Raw genomic sequence first — 15,684 nt, forward strand, 5'->3', positions numbered from 1 at the left:
CTGCTGATGGTTGAACAGGCCAGATGTTGTCATCACGGTTTGGTTCTGCTGATGGTTGAACAGGTCAGATGTTGTCATCATGGTTTGGTTCTGCTGATGGTTGAACAGGTCAGATGTTGTCATCATGGTTTGGTTCTGCTGATGGTTGAACAGGTCAGATGTTGTCATCATGGTTTGGTTCTGCTGATGGTTGAACAGGTCAGATGTTGTCATCATGGTTTGGTTCTGCTGATGGTTGAACAGGTCAGATGTTGTCATCATGGTTTGGTTCTGCTGATGGTTGAACAGGTCAGATGTTGTCATCATGGTTTGGTTCTGCTGATAGTTGAACAGGTCAGATGTTGTCATCATGGTTTGGTTCTGCTGATGGTTGAACAGGTCAGATGTTGTCATCATGGTTTTGTTCTGCTGATGGTTGAACAGGTCAGATGTTGTCATCACGGTTTGGTTCTGCTGATAGTTGAACAGGTCAGATGTTGTCATCACGGTTTGGTTCTGCTGATAGTTGAACAGGTCAGATGTTGCTGTATGTTGTCATCACGGTTTGGTTCTGCTGATTTTTCAACTACATGTGCTTCTTTCAAATGTAGTCACCGTATGTACAGATGTAGGATCCTAATTTACGGCAGTTTGCCTCAGCAGGAAATAAACAGATTTATGCAGGAAAAAATGTTGAATAATTATGTGGATTATTATTCATGGACATTTATGTAGCGGTTGATACGTCTGAAATGTATAAATGGAAATTACAAACTTTAGAAGTCTTTTTAAACCTCAAATATACTCCAATTTTGCATTTCCTGCTTTGTAGCAGGATGGTATGGGGACAGGTCTGGAATTTAGCCAAGACGTACACTACCAGTCAATAGTTTGGACACATCTACTCATTCAAGGGTTTTTCTTTAATTTGACTATTTTCTACATTGTAGAATAATATTGAAGACATCAAAACTATGAAATAACATGTATGGAATCATGTAGTAACCAAAAAAGTGTTAAACAATTCAGAATATATTTTATATTTGAGATTGTTCAAAGTAGCCACTCTTTGCCTTGATGACAGCTTTGCAGACTCTTGGCATTCTCTCAACCAGTTTCACCTGGAATGCTTTTCCAACAGTCTTGAAGGAGGTCCCAAATAAGGTGAGCACATGTTGGCTGCTTTTCCTTCATTCTGGGGTCCGACTCATCCCAAAACAACTCAATTGGGTTGAGGTCGGGTGATTGTGGATGCCAGATCATCTGATGCAGCACTCCATCACTCTCCTTCTTTGTCAAATAGCCCTTACACAGCCTGGAGGTGTGTTGGGTCATTGCCCTGTTGAAAAACACATGACAGTCCCACTAAGCCCAAACCAGATGGGATGGCGTAACGCTGCAGAATGCTGTGGTAGCCATGCTGGTTAAGTGTGACTTGAATTCTGAATAAATCACAGACAGTGTCAACAGTAAAGCACCATCACACCATCACACCTCCTCCTCCATGCTTCACGGTGAGAAAAACACAGGCAGAGATAATCCGTTCACCCGTGCTGTTGTCCTCTCCAGTGTGATTCTATATGATATAGACCAGTCCTCTCCCAGTGTGATTCTATATGATATAGACCAGTCCTCTCCCAGTGTGATTCTATATGATATAGACCAGTCCTCTCCCAGTGTGATTCTATATGATATAGACCAGTCCTCTCCCAGTGTGATTCTATATGATATAGACCAGTCCTCTCCCAGTGTGATTCTATATGACTGGGTTGATATAGACCAGTCCTCTCCCAGTGTGATTCTATATGATATAGACCAGTCCTCTCCCAGTGTGATTCTATATGATATAGACCAGTCCTCTCCCAGTGTGATTCTATATGATATAGACCAGTCCTCTCCCAGTGTGATTCTATATGATATAGACCAGCCCTCTCCCAGTGTGATTCTATATGATATAGACCAGTCCTCTCCCAGTGTGATTCTATATGACTGGGTTGATATAGACCAGCCCTCTCCCAGTGTGATTCTATATGACTGGGTTGATATAGACCAGTCCTCTCCCAGTGTGATTCTATATGACTGGGTTGATATAGACCAATCCTCTCCAGTGTGATTCTATATGACTGTGTTGATATAGACCAGTCCTCTCCCAGTGTGATTCTATATGATATAGACCAGTCCTCTCCCAGTGTGATTCTATATGATATAGACCAGTCATCTCCCAGTGTGATTCTATATGATATAGACCAGTCCTCTCCCAGTGTGATTCTATATGACTGGGTTGATATAGACCAGTCCTCTCCCAGTGTGAATCTATATGATATAGACCAGTCCTCTCCCAGTGTGATTCTATATGATATAGACCAATCCTCTCCAGTGTGATTCTATATGACTGGGTTGATATAGACCAGTCCTCTCCCAGTGTGATTCTATATGATATAGACCAGTCCTCTCCCAGTGTGATTCTATATGATATAGACCAGTCCTCTCCCAGTGTGATTCTATATGACTGGGTTGATATAGACCAGTCCTCTCCCAGTGTGATTCTATATGATATAGACCAGTCCTCTCCCAGTGTGATTCTATATGACTGGGTTGATATAGACCAGTCCTCTCCCAGTGTGATTCTATATGACTGGGTTGATATAGACCAGTCCTCTCCCAGTGTGATTCTATATGATATAGACCAGCCCTCTCCCAGTGTGATTCTATATGACTGGGTTGATATAGACCAGTCCTCTCCCAGTGTGATTCTATATGACTGGGTTGATATAGACCAGTCCTCTCCCAGTGTGATTCTATATGATATAGACCAGTCCTCTCCCAGTGTGATTCTATATGACTGGGTTGATATAGACCAGTCCTCTTCCAGTGTGATTCTATATGACTGGGTTGATATAGACCAGTCCTCTCCCAGTGTGATTCTATATGATATAGACCAGTCCTCTCCCAGTGTGATTCAATATGATATAGACCAGTCCTCTCCCAGTGTGATTCTATATGACTGGGTTGATATAGACCAGTCCTCTCCCAGTGTGATTCTATATGATATAGACCAGTCCTCTCCCAGTGTGATTCTATATGACTGGGTTGATATAGACCAGTCCTCTCCCAGTGTGATTCTATATGACTGGGTTGATATAGACCAGTCCTCTCCCAGTGTGATTCTATATGATATAGACCAGCCCTCTCCCAGTGTGATTCTATATGACTGGGTTGATATAGACCAGTCCTCTCCCAGTGTGATTCTATATGACTGGGTTGATATAGACCAGTCCTCTCCCAGTGTGATTCTATATGATATAGACCAGTCCTCTCCCAGTGTGATTCTATATGACTGGGTTGATATAGACCAGTCCTCTTCCAGTGTGATTCTATATGACTGGGTTGATATAGACCAGTCCTCTCCCAGTGTGATTCTATATGATATAGACCAGTCCTCTCCCAGTGTGATTCAATATGATATAGACCAGTCCTCTCCCAGTGTGATTCTATATGACTGGGTTGATATAGACCAGTCCTCTCCCAGTGTGATTCTATATGATATAGACCAGTCCTCTCCCAGTGTGATTCTATATGACTGGGTTGATATAGACCAGTCCTCTCCCAGTGTGATTCTATATGATATAGACCAGTCCTCTCCCAGTGTGATTCTATATGATATAGACCAGTCCTCTCCCAGTGTGATTCTATATGACTGGGTTGATATAGACCAGTCCTCTCCAGTGTGATTCTACATGACTGGGTTGATATAGACCAGTCCTCTCCCAGTGTGATTCTAGATGACTGGGTTGATATAGACCAGTCCTCTCCCAGTGTGATTCTATATGACTGGGTTGATATAGACCAGTCCTCTCCCAGTGTGATTCTATATGATATAGACCAGTCCTCTCCCAGTGTGATTCTATATGACTGGGTTGATATAGACCAGTCCTCTCCCAGTGTGATTCTATATGATATAGACCAGTCCTCTCCCAGTGTGATTCTATATGATATAGACCAGTCCTCTCCCAGTGTGATTCAATATGATATAGACCAGTCCTCTCCCAGTGTGATTCTATATGACTGGGTTGATATAGACCAGTCCTCTCCCAGTGTGATTCTATATGACTGGGTTGATATAGACCAGTCCTCTCCCAGTGTGATTCTATATGATATAGACCAGTCCTCTCCCAGTGTGATTCTATATGACTGGGTTGATATAGACCAGTCCTCTCCCAGTGTGATTCTATATGATATAGACCAGTCCTCTCCCAGTGTGATTCTATATGATATAGACCAGTCCTCTCCCAGTGTGATTCAATATGATATAGACCAGTCCTCTCCCAGTGTGATTCTATATGACTGGGTTGATATAGACCAGTCCTCTCCCAGTGTGATTCTATATGACTGGGTTGATATAGACCAGTCCTCTCCCAGTGTGATTCTATATGATATAGACCAGTCCTCTCCCAGTGTGATTCTATATGATATAGACCAGTCCTCTCCCAGTGTGATTCTATATGACTGGGTTGATATAGACCAGTCCTCTCCCAGTGTGATTCTATATGATATAGACCAGTCCTCTCCCAGTGTGATTCTATATGACTGGGTTGATATAGACCAGCCCTCTCCCAGTGTGATTCTATATGATATAGACCAGTCCTCTCCCAGTGTGATTCTATATGACTGGGTTGATATAGACCAGTCCTCTCCCAGTGTGATTCTATATGACTGGGTTGATATAGACCAGTCCTCTCCAGTGTGACTCTACATGACTGGGTTGATATAGACCAGTCCTCTCCCAGTGTGATTCTATATGACTGGGTTGATATAGACCAGTCCTCTCCCAGTGTGATTCTATATGACTGGGTTGATATAGACCAGTCCTCTTCCAGTGTGATTCTATATGACTGGGTTGATATAGACCAGTCCTCTCCCAGTGTGATTCTATATGACTGGGTTGATATAGACCAGCCCTCTCCCAGTGTGATTCTATATGACTGGGTTGATATAGACCAGCCCTCTCCCAGTGTGATTCTATATGATATAGACCAGTCCTCTCCCAGTGTGATTCTATATGACTGGGTTGATATAGACCAGTCCTCTCCCAGTGTGATTCTATATGACTGGGTTGATATAGACCAGTCCTCTCCCAGTGTGATTCTATATGACTGGGTTGATATAGACCAGTCCTCTCCCAGTGTGATTCTATATGATATAGACCTGTCCTCTCCCAGTGTGATTCTATATGATATAGACCAGTCCTCTCCCAGTGTGATTCTATATGACTGGGTTGATATAGACCAGCCCTCTCCCAGTGTGATTCTATATGATATAGACCAGTCCTCTCCCAGTGTGATTCTATATGATATAGACCAGTCCTCTCCCAGTGTGATTCTATATGACTGGGTTGATATAGACCAGTCCTCTCCAGTGTGATTCTACATGACTGGGTTGATATAGACCAGTCCTCTCCCAGTGTGATTCTATATGACTGGGTTGATATAGACCAGTCCTCTTCCAGTGTGATTCTATATGACTGGGTTGATATAGACCAGTCCTCTCCCAGTGTGATTCTATATGACTGGGTTGATATAGACCAGTCCTCTCCCAGTGTGATTCTATACGACTGGGTTGATATAGACCAGTCCTCTCCCAGTGTGATTCTATATGACTGGGTTGATATAGACCAGTCCTCTTCCAGTGTGATTCTATATGACTGGGTTGATATAGACCAGTCCTCTCCCAGTGTGATTCTATATGACTGGGTTGATATAGACCAGTCCTCTCCCAGTGTGATTCTATACGACTGGGTTGATATAGACCAGTCCTCTCCCAGTGTGATTCTATATGACTGGGTTGATATAGACCAGTCCTCTCCCAGTGTGATTCTATATGATATAGGCCAGTCCTCTCCCAGTGTGATTCTATATGACTGGGTTGATATAGACCAGTCCTCTCCCAGTGTGATTCTATATGATATAGACCAGTCCTCTCCCAGTGTGATTCTATATGACTGGGTTGATATAGACCAGTCCTCTCCCAGTGTGATTCTATATGATATAGACCAGTCCTCTCCCAGTGTGATTCTATTTGATATAGACCAGTCCTCTCCCAGTGTGATTCTATATGATATAGACCAGTCCTCTCCCAGTGTGATTCTATATGACTGGGTTGATATAGACCAGTCCTCTCCCAGTGTGATTCTATATGACTGGGTTGATATAGACCAGTCCTCTCCCAGTGTGATTCTATATGATATAGACCAGTCCTCTCCCAGTGTGATTCTATATGACTGGGTTGATATAGACCAGTCCTCTCCCAGTGTGATTTCTATATGATATAGACCAGTCCTCTCCCAGTGTGATTCTATTTGATATAGACCAGTCCTCTCCCAGTGTGATTCTATATGATATAGACCAGTCCTCTCCCAGTGTGATTCTATATGACTGGGTTGATATAGACCAGTCCTCTCCCAGTGTGATTCTATATGATATAGACCAGTCCTCTCCCAGTGTGATTCTATATGATATAGACCAGTCCTCTCCCAGTGTGATTCTATATGATATAGACCAGTCCTCTCCCAGTGTGATTCTATATGACTGGGTTGATATAGACCAGTCCTCTCCAGTGTGATTCTACATGACTGGGTTGATATAGACCAGTCCTCTCCCAGTGTGATTCTAGATGACTGGGTTGATATAGACCAGTCCTCTCCCAGTGTGATTCTATATGACTGGGTTGATATAGACCAGTCCTCTCCCAGTGTGATTCTATATGATATAGACCAGTCCTCTCCCAGTGTGATTCTATATGACTGGGTTGATATAGACCAGTCCTCTCCCAGTGTGATTCTATATGATATAGACAGTCCTCTCCCAGTGTGATTCTATATGACTGGGTTGATATAGACCAGTCCTCTCCCAGTGTGATTCTATATGACTGGGTTGATATAGACCAGTCCTCTCCCAGTGTGATTCTATATGACTGGGTTGATATAGACCAGTCCTCTCCCAGTGTGATTCTATATGATATAGACCAGTCCTCTCCCAGTGTGATTCTATATGATATAGACCAGTCCTCTCCCAGTGTGATTCTATATGACTGGGTTGATATAGACCAGTCCTCTCCCAGTGTGATTCTATATGATATAGACCAGTCCTCTCCCAGTGTGATTCTATATGACTGGGTTGATATAGACCAGCCCTCTCCCAGTGTGATTCTATATGATATAGACCAGTCCTCTCCCAGTGTGATTCTATATGACTGGGTTGATATAGACCAGTCCTCTCCCAGTGTGATTCTATATGACTGGGTTGATATAGACCAGTCCTCTCCCAGTGTGATTCTATATGACTGGGTTGATATAGACCAGTCCTCTCCAGTGTGACTCTACATGACTGGGTTGATATAGACCAGTCCTCTCCCAGTGTGATTCTATATGACTGGGTTGATATAGACCAGTCCTCTCCCAGTGTGATTCTATATGACTGGGTTGATATAGACCAGTCCTCTTCCAGTGTGATTCTATATGACTGGGTTGATATAGACCAGTCCTCTCCCAGTGTGATTCTATATGACTGGGTTGATATAGACCAGCCCTCTCCCAGTGTGATTCTATATGACTGGGTTGATATAGACCAGCCCTCTCCCAGTGTGATTCTATATGATATAGACCAGTCCTCTCCCAGTGTGATTCTATATGACTGGGTTGATATAGACCAGTCCTCTCCCAGTGTGATTCTATATGACTGGGTTGATATAGACCAGTCCTCTCCCAGTGTGATTCTATATGACTGGGTTGATATAGACCAGTCCTCTCCCAGTGTGATTCTATATGATATAGACCTGTCCTCTCCCAGTGTGATTCTATATGATATAGACCAGTCCTCTCCCAGTGTGATTCTATATGACTGGGTTGATATAGACCAGCCCTCTCCCAGTGTGATTCTATATGATATAGACCAGTCCTCTCCCAGTGTGATTCTATATGATATAGACCAGTCCTCTCCCAGTGTGATTCTATATGACTGGGTTGATATAGACCAGTCCTCTCCAGTGTGATTCTACATGACTGGGTTGATATAGACCAGTCCTCTCCCAGTGTGATTCTATATGACTGGGTTGATATAGACCAGTCCTCTTCCAGTGTGATTCTATATGACTGGGTTGATATAGACCAGTCCTCTCCCAGTGTGATTCTATATGACTGGGTTGATATAGACCAGTCCTCTCCCAGTGTGATTCTATACGACTGGGTTGATATAGACCAGTCCTCTCCCAGTGTGATTCTATATGACTGGGTTGATATAGACCAGTCCTCTCCCAGTGTGATTCTATATGATATAGGCCAGTCCTCTCCCAGTGTGATTCTATATGACTGGGTTGATATAGACCAGTCCTCTCCCAGTGTGATTCTATATGATATAGACCAGTCCTCTCCCAGTGTGATTCTATATGACTGGGTTGATATAGACCAGTCCTCTCCCAGTGTGATTCTATATGATATAGACCAGTCCTCTCCCAGTGTGATTCTATTTGATATAGACCAGTCCTCTCCCAGTGTGATTCTATATGATATAGACCAGTCCTCTCCCAGTGTGATTCTATATGACTGGGTTGATATAGACCAGTCCTCTCCCAGTGTGATTCTATATGACTGGGTTGATATAGACCAGTCCTCTCCCAGTGTGATTCTATATGATATAGACCAGTCCTCTCCCAGTGTGATTCTATATGACTGGGTTGATATAGACCAGTCCTCTCCCAGTGTGATTCTATATGATATAGACCAGTCCTCTCCCAGTGTGATTCTATTTGATATAGACCAGTCCTCTCCCAGTGTGATTCTATATGATATAGACCAGTCCTCTCCCAGTGTGATTCTATATGACTGGGTTGATATAGACCAGTCCTCTCCCAGTGTGATTCTATATGACTGGGTTGATATAGACCAGTCCTCTCCCAGTGTGATTCTATATGATATAGACCAGTCCTCTCCCAGTGTGATTCTATATGACTGGGTTGATATAGACCAGTCCTCTCCCAGTGTGATTCTATATGATATAGACCAGTCCTCTCCCAGTGTGATTCTATTTGATATAGACCAGTCCTCTCCCAGTGTGATTCTATATGATATAGACCAGTCCTCTCCCAGTGTGATTCTATATGACTGGGTTGATATAGACCAGTCCTCTCCCAGTGTGATTCTATATGACTGGGTTGATATAGACCAGTCCTCTCCCAGTGTGAATCTATATGATATAGACCAGTCCTCTCCCAGTGTGATTCTATATGACTGGGTTGATATAGACCAGTCCTCTCCCAGTGTGATTCTATATGATATAGACCAGTCCTCTCCCAGTGTGATTCTATATGATATAGACCAGTCCTCTCCCAGTGTGATTCTATATGACTGGGTTGATATAGACCAGTCCTCTCCAGTGTGATTCTACATGACTGGGTTGATATAGACCAGTCCTCTCCCAGTGTGATTCTATATGACTGGGTTGATATAGACCAGTCCTCTCCCAGTGTGATTCTATATGACTGGGTTGATATAGACCAGTCCTCTCCCAGTGTGATTCTATATGACTGGGTTGATATAGACCAGTCCTCTCCCAGTGTGATTCTATATGACTGTGTTGATATAGACCAGTCCTCTCCCAGTGTGACTCTATATGACTGGGTTGATATAGACCAGTCCTCTCCCAGTGTGATTCTATATGACTGTGTTGATATAGACCAGTGCTGTAGAGGATACAGTAGGAATGTTACATCATCCACTCTCAGTAGTAACACACACATTGGGTTTTCTGATGTGTGGGTGGGACTGTGTGGGCCCCTGGACTCACACACTGTATCTATATATATGTGTGTGTGTGTGTGTGTGTGTACTATATATGATAGGAAGAACTGCAGGATGCTTGTTGCTTAGCAACCCCCCTCTCTGCGGCCTTGCTCTCCTGAATGTTGAGATAGAATTATGTTGGGCTGAAAAGCCTCCCAGACGACCTGATTGGTCCACCAGTGTTCCTGATGTCCTGATTGGTTTACAGCTGTCCGTGACAACCTGATTGGTTCACAGCGGTCCCCAACGACCTGATTTGACCACAGCTGTCCCCGATGACCTGATTGGACCACAGCTGTCCCTGACGACCTGATTGGACCACAGCTGTCCCCGATGACCTGATTGGACCGCAGCTGTCCCTGACGACCTGATTGGACCGCAGCTGTCCCTGATGACCTGATTGGACCACAGATGTCCCTGACGACCTGATTGGACCACAGCTGTCCCTGACGACCTGATTGGACTACAGCTGTCCCTGACGACCTGATTGGACCACAGCTGTCCCTGACGACCTGATTGGACCACAGCTGTCCCTGACGACCTGATTGGACTACAGCTGTCCCTGACGACCTGATTGGACCACAGCTGTCCCTGACGACCTGATTGGACCACAGCTGTCCCTGATGACCTGATTGGACCACAGATGTCCCTGACGACCTGATTGGACCACAGCTGTCCCTGATGACCTGATTGGACCACAGCTGTCCCTGATGACCTGATTGGTTCACATTTGTCCCCGGTAACCTGATTGCTCCACAGTAGCCTGATCACTGAGGATGCTACATAGTCAGGACTACCTGTTGACAGGTTGCGTTTTGGGTCATAGTGTGTGAATGTGTTCTACCTGGTCAGAAATCCCTTCACAGGAGGTTCTATATGATTCTATATTATATAGAACACTGAGGATGCTACATAGTCAGGACTACCTGTTGACAGGTTGCATTTTGGGTCATAGTGTGTGAATGTGTTCTACCTGGTCAGAAATCCCTTCACAGGAGGTTCTGACTTGGAAGAAGGAAGATGATGACGATCAAACAGCCAGCAACACATCGCCCCTTACACACACACTCTCTCTCTGCCTCTCTTTCTCTCTCTGTCTCTCTTTCTCGCGTTCTCTCTGCCTCTCTCTCTTTCTTTCTCTCTCTCTTTCTCTCTCTCATTTCAATTCAATGGACTTTATTGCATGGGAAACATCTCTCTTTCTCTCTCTGCCTCTTTCTCTCCCTGCCCCTCTCTCTCTGTCTCTCTGCCCTCTTTCTCTCCCTGCCCCTCTCTCTCTGTCTCTCTGCCTCTTTCTCTCCCTGCCTCTCTCTCTCTGTCTCTCTGTCTCTCTGCCTCTTTCTCTCCCTGCCCCTCTCTCTCTGTCTCTCTGCCTCTTTCTCTCCCTGCCCCTCTCTCTCTGTCTCTCTGCCTCTTTCTCTCCCTGCCCTCTCTCTCTCTGTCTCTCTGTCTCTCTGCCTCTTTCTCTCCCTGCCCCTCTCTCTCTGTCTCTCTGCCCTCTTCTCTCTCTCTCTCTCTCTCTGGCGTGAGTGTGTGATGTGGCAGCCCCTCCCACTCCCTCTCAGCAACTCTGTCCTTTTATGATGACAGTGGGAAAGGCTTGGTCTTTTTATGATGACAACAAATGAATACACACACACACACACACACACACCACACACACACACACACACACACACACACACACACACACACACACAACACACACACAACACACACCACACACACACACACACACACACACACACACACACACACACACACACACACATGCGCGCAAACACACACACGCAAACACACACACACACACATGCGCGCAAACACACACACGCAAACACACACACACGCAACACACACACACACACCACACGCAAACACGCACACACACATACACGCAAACACGCACACACACATACACGCAAACACACACACACACGCGCAAACACACACACACACACACATGCAAACACACACACACATATACACGCAAACACACACACACACACACACAAACACACGCGCAAACACACACACACACGCAAACACAAACACACGCGAACACACATACACACACACGCAAACACACACACAGACACACACACACACGCACACACTCACGCACACACACACGCAAACACACACACACATGCAAACACTCACACAAACACGCACACGCGCAAACACACACACACGCAGGCAAATACACAAAGAATTGGCCTCAAGCCATTAGTCTAGGAAATAAGAGAAGAGACCCGAGAAATAGATAGATAGAGAGAGAGAGAGGCAGCTAAATATATATATATATAGAGAGAGAAAGGCAGAGAGAGAGAGAGCTTAATATATATATATATATAGAGAGAGAGAGAGATAAATATATATATATATAGAGAGAGAGGCAAAGAATTAGAAAACAAACCCAATCTTGATAAACTCCCATATCTACTGGGTGAAATACCACAGTGTGACATCACAGCAGCAAGATGTGTGACCTGTTTCCACGAGAAAAGGGCAACCAGTGAAGAACAAACACCATTTTAAATACGTTGTAAATACAACCCATATTTATGTTGATTTTGTCTCTATTTTAATCATCCAACACTGTAATAAAGCAGGAAGCATCAGTGACTCGGTCAAAAAATACAAAAATGGTCAGATGAAGCAGATGCTAAACTACAGGACTGTTTTGCACAGACTGGAATATGATCTGTGATTCATCCGATGGCATTGAGGAATACACCACTTGAGTCACTGGCTTTATCAATAAGTGCATTGAGGACGTCATCCCCATAGTGACCGTACGTACATACCCCAACCAGAAGCCATGGATTACAGGCAACATCTGCACTGAGCTAAAGGCTAGAGCTGCCACTTTCAAAGTGCGGGACTCTAACCTGGACCGCTGCCGAACCATCAAACAGGCAAAGCGTCAATATAGGACTAAGATCGACTCGTACTACAACCGGCTCTGACGCTCGTTGGATATGGCAGGGCTTGCAAACCATTACTGAGGGAAGCACAGCCGAGAGCTGCCCAGTGACACGAGCCTAACAGACAAACTAAACTACTTCTATGCTTGCTTTGAGGCAAATAACACTGAAACGTGCATGAGAGCACCAGCTGTTCCGGAGCCGATGTGAGTAAGACCTTTAACCTGTCTAACGAAACCACGTTACGCAAGCGGAACCCCTCGCCAACAGCCAATGAAATTGCAGGGCGCCAAATACGAAATAAAAAAAAATCTCATATATCAAATTTCTCAAACATACAAGTATGAGGCACCATTTTAAAGATAACATTCTCGTTAATCCAGCCACAGTGTCTGATTTTCAAAAATGCTTTACAGTGAAAGCTCCACAAACAATTATGTCACAATTAGGTCACCACCAAGTCACAGAAAAACCAGCCACAAAAAGAACAAATAGAGATAAAATTAATCACTAACCTTGATGATCTTCATCAGATGACACTCATAGGACTTCATGTTACACAATATTTGTATGTTTGGTTCGATAAAGTGCATATTTATATCCAAAAATCTCATTTTACATTGGTGTGTTGTGTGATTGCAGATATGTGATTTTGTGTGAGATGATGATAGACTTCTCCTTCTCCGCGGTGTCAGATAAAAACTTTACGGAAAAAGCATAATCTGAGTACGGCGCTCAGAGCCCAAACCAGCCAAAAGAAATATCCGCCATGTTGCCCAGTCAACCTTAGTCATCAATAGCATTATAAATATTCACTTACCTTTGATGATCTTCTTCAGAATGCACTCCCAGGAATCACAGTTCCACAATAAACGTTTGTTTTGTTCGATAATGTCCATCATTTATGTCCAAATAGCTTCTTTTGTTAGGGCGTTTGGTAAACAAATCCAAATGCACATTCAGGTCCAGCCGAACGTCGGACGAAAAGTTCAAAAAAGTCTCACAGGTCATAGAAACTTGTCAAACTGAGCACAGAATCTTTTGGATGTTTTATCATAAATGTTCAATAATGTTCCAACCGGAGAATTCCATTGTCTGGAGAAAAGCGTGTGTGTGTCTGTGTCTGTGTCTGTGTGTGTGTGTGTGTCTGTGTGTGTGTGTGTCTGTGTGTGTGTGTATCTGTGTGTCTGTGTGTGTGTGTGTGTGTGTGTGTGTGTGTGTGTGTGTGTGTGTGTGTGTGTGTGTCTGTGTCTGTGTCTGTGTCTGTGTCTGTGTCTGTGTGTGTGTGTGTGTGAGACAGTTCATCACCTGGTAGTTATATAAATTCCCCGACGGAACTGTCCCGGGTTGTTTCCTAGGTAACCACCGTCTGTATTGGTCCAATGTCTCTACTTCTCTACGTTACAACCCACCTGTCAATCACACTTTATTATCCAATGGCTCTACTTCTCTACGTTACAAACCCACCTGTCAATCACACTTTATTATCCAATGGCTCTACTTCTCTACGTTACAACCCACCTGTCAATCACACTTTATTATCCAATGGCTCTACTTCTCTACGTTACAACCCACCTGTCAATCACACTTTATTATCCAATGGCTCTACTTCTCTACGTTACAACCCACCTGTCAATCACACTTTATTATCCAATGGCTCTACTTCTCTACGTTACAACCCACCTGTCAATCACACTTTATTATCCAATGGCTCTACTTCTCTACGTTACAACCCACCTGTCAATCACACTTTATTATCCAATGGCTCTACTTCTCTACGTTACAACCCACCTGTCAATCACACTTTATTATCCAATGGCTCTACTTCTCTACGTTACAACCACCTGTCAATCACACTTTATTATCCAATGGCTCTACTTCTCTACGTTACAACCCACCTGTCAATCACACTTTATTATCCAATGGCTCTACTTCTCTATGTTACAACACCACCTGTCAATCACACTTTATTATCCAATGTCTCTACTTACTTCTCTACGTTACAACCCACCTGTCAATCACACTTTATTATCCAATGGCTCTACTTCTCTATGTTACAACCCACCTGTCAATCACACTTTATTATCCAATGGCTCTACTTCTCTATGTTACAACCCACCTGTCAATCACACTTTATTGAATAATTAACGTTTATAATATATAATAGTCCTACTTCTCTACGTTACAACCCACCTGTCAATCACACTTTATTTCATTAGCGTTTATAATATATAATAGAAAGGAAATAGACGATTTTTAAAGTAACTAAAGGAACTAAAAGTAACTATAGTAACTATAGTAACTAAAGGAACTAAAGTAACTAAAGGAACTATAGTAACTATAGTAACTAAAGGAACTAAAGTAACTATAGTAACTATAGTAACTAAAGGAACTAAAGGAACTAAAGGAACTAAAGTAACTAAAGGAACTAAAGGAACTATAGTAACTATAGTAACTATAGTAACTATAGTAACTAAAGGAACTATAGTAACTATAGTAACTAAAGGAACTAAAGGAACTATAGTAACTATAGTAACTATAGTAACTATAGTAACTAAAGTAACTAAAGTAACTATAGGAACTTACGTCTGTCGTTCTGTCTGTTTCAGAGCTCCTTGGTTCAGCTAAGAGGGTCAACGTCAACTTCCAGGATACAGACGGGTGAGTGGACAGAGACACAGACACACAAGCGTGATGATGCAGTTTTGCTGTGTGTGGTGGTGTGTTAATTGTTATAGAACACTGGTCTCTATGATTCCATCTACGTTTTTGTGTCCCTCCTACTTGAGAGAGCGATCCTATTGGGTAACAGAGAGAGAGAGAGAGAGAGAGAGAGAGAGAGAGAGAGAGAGAGAGAGAGAGAGAGAGAGAGAGAGAGAGAGAGAGAGAGAGAGAGAGAGAGAGAGAGAGAGAGAAGAGAGAGGAGAGAGAGAGAGAGAGAGAGAG

The 15,684-nt window shown here is 43.5% G+C and overlaps 1 protein-coding gene across 7 annotated transcripts in view; it reads left to right on the forward strand.

Moving 5' to 3' along the window:
* LOC109885954 (caskin-1) overlaps nucleotides 1–15,684 on the forward strand; it is a 134,775-nt gene that overhangs the window by 26,673 nt on the left and 92,418 nt on the right. For all 7 annotated transcript variants that reach the window (XM_031820813.1, XM_031820815.1, XM_031820812.1 and 4 more), the window contains exon 2: nucleotides 15,348–15,399. In XM_031820813.1, coding sequence (XP_031676673.1) covers nucleotides 15,348–15,399 — 52 coding nt within the window. The remainder of the gene's footprint in view (nucleotides 1–15,347; nucleotides 15,400–15,684) is intronic.

Source organism: Oncorhynchus kisutch, unplaced genomic scaffold, assembly GCF_002021735.2.
Source record: "Oncorhynchus kisutch isolate 150728-3 unplaced genomic scaffold, Okis_V2 scaffold3689, whole genome shotgun sequence".
Classification (NCBI taxonomy): Eukaryota; Metazoa; Chordata; class Actinopteri; order Salmoniformes; family Salmonidae; genus Oncorhynchus; species Oncorhynchus kisutch.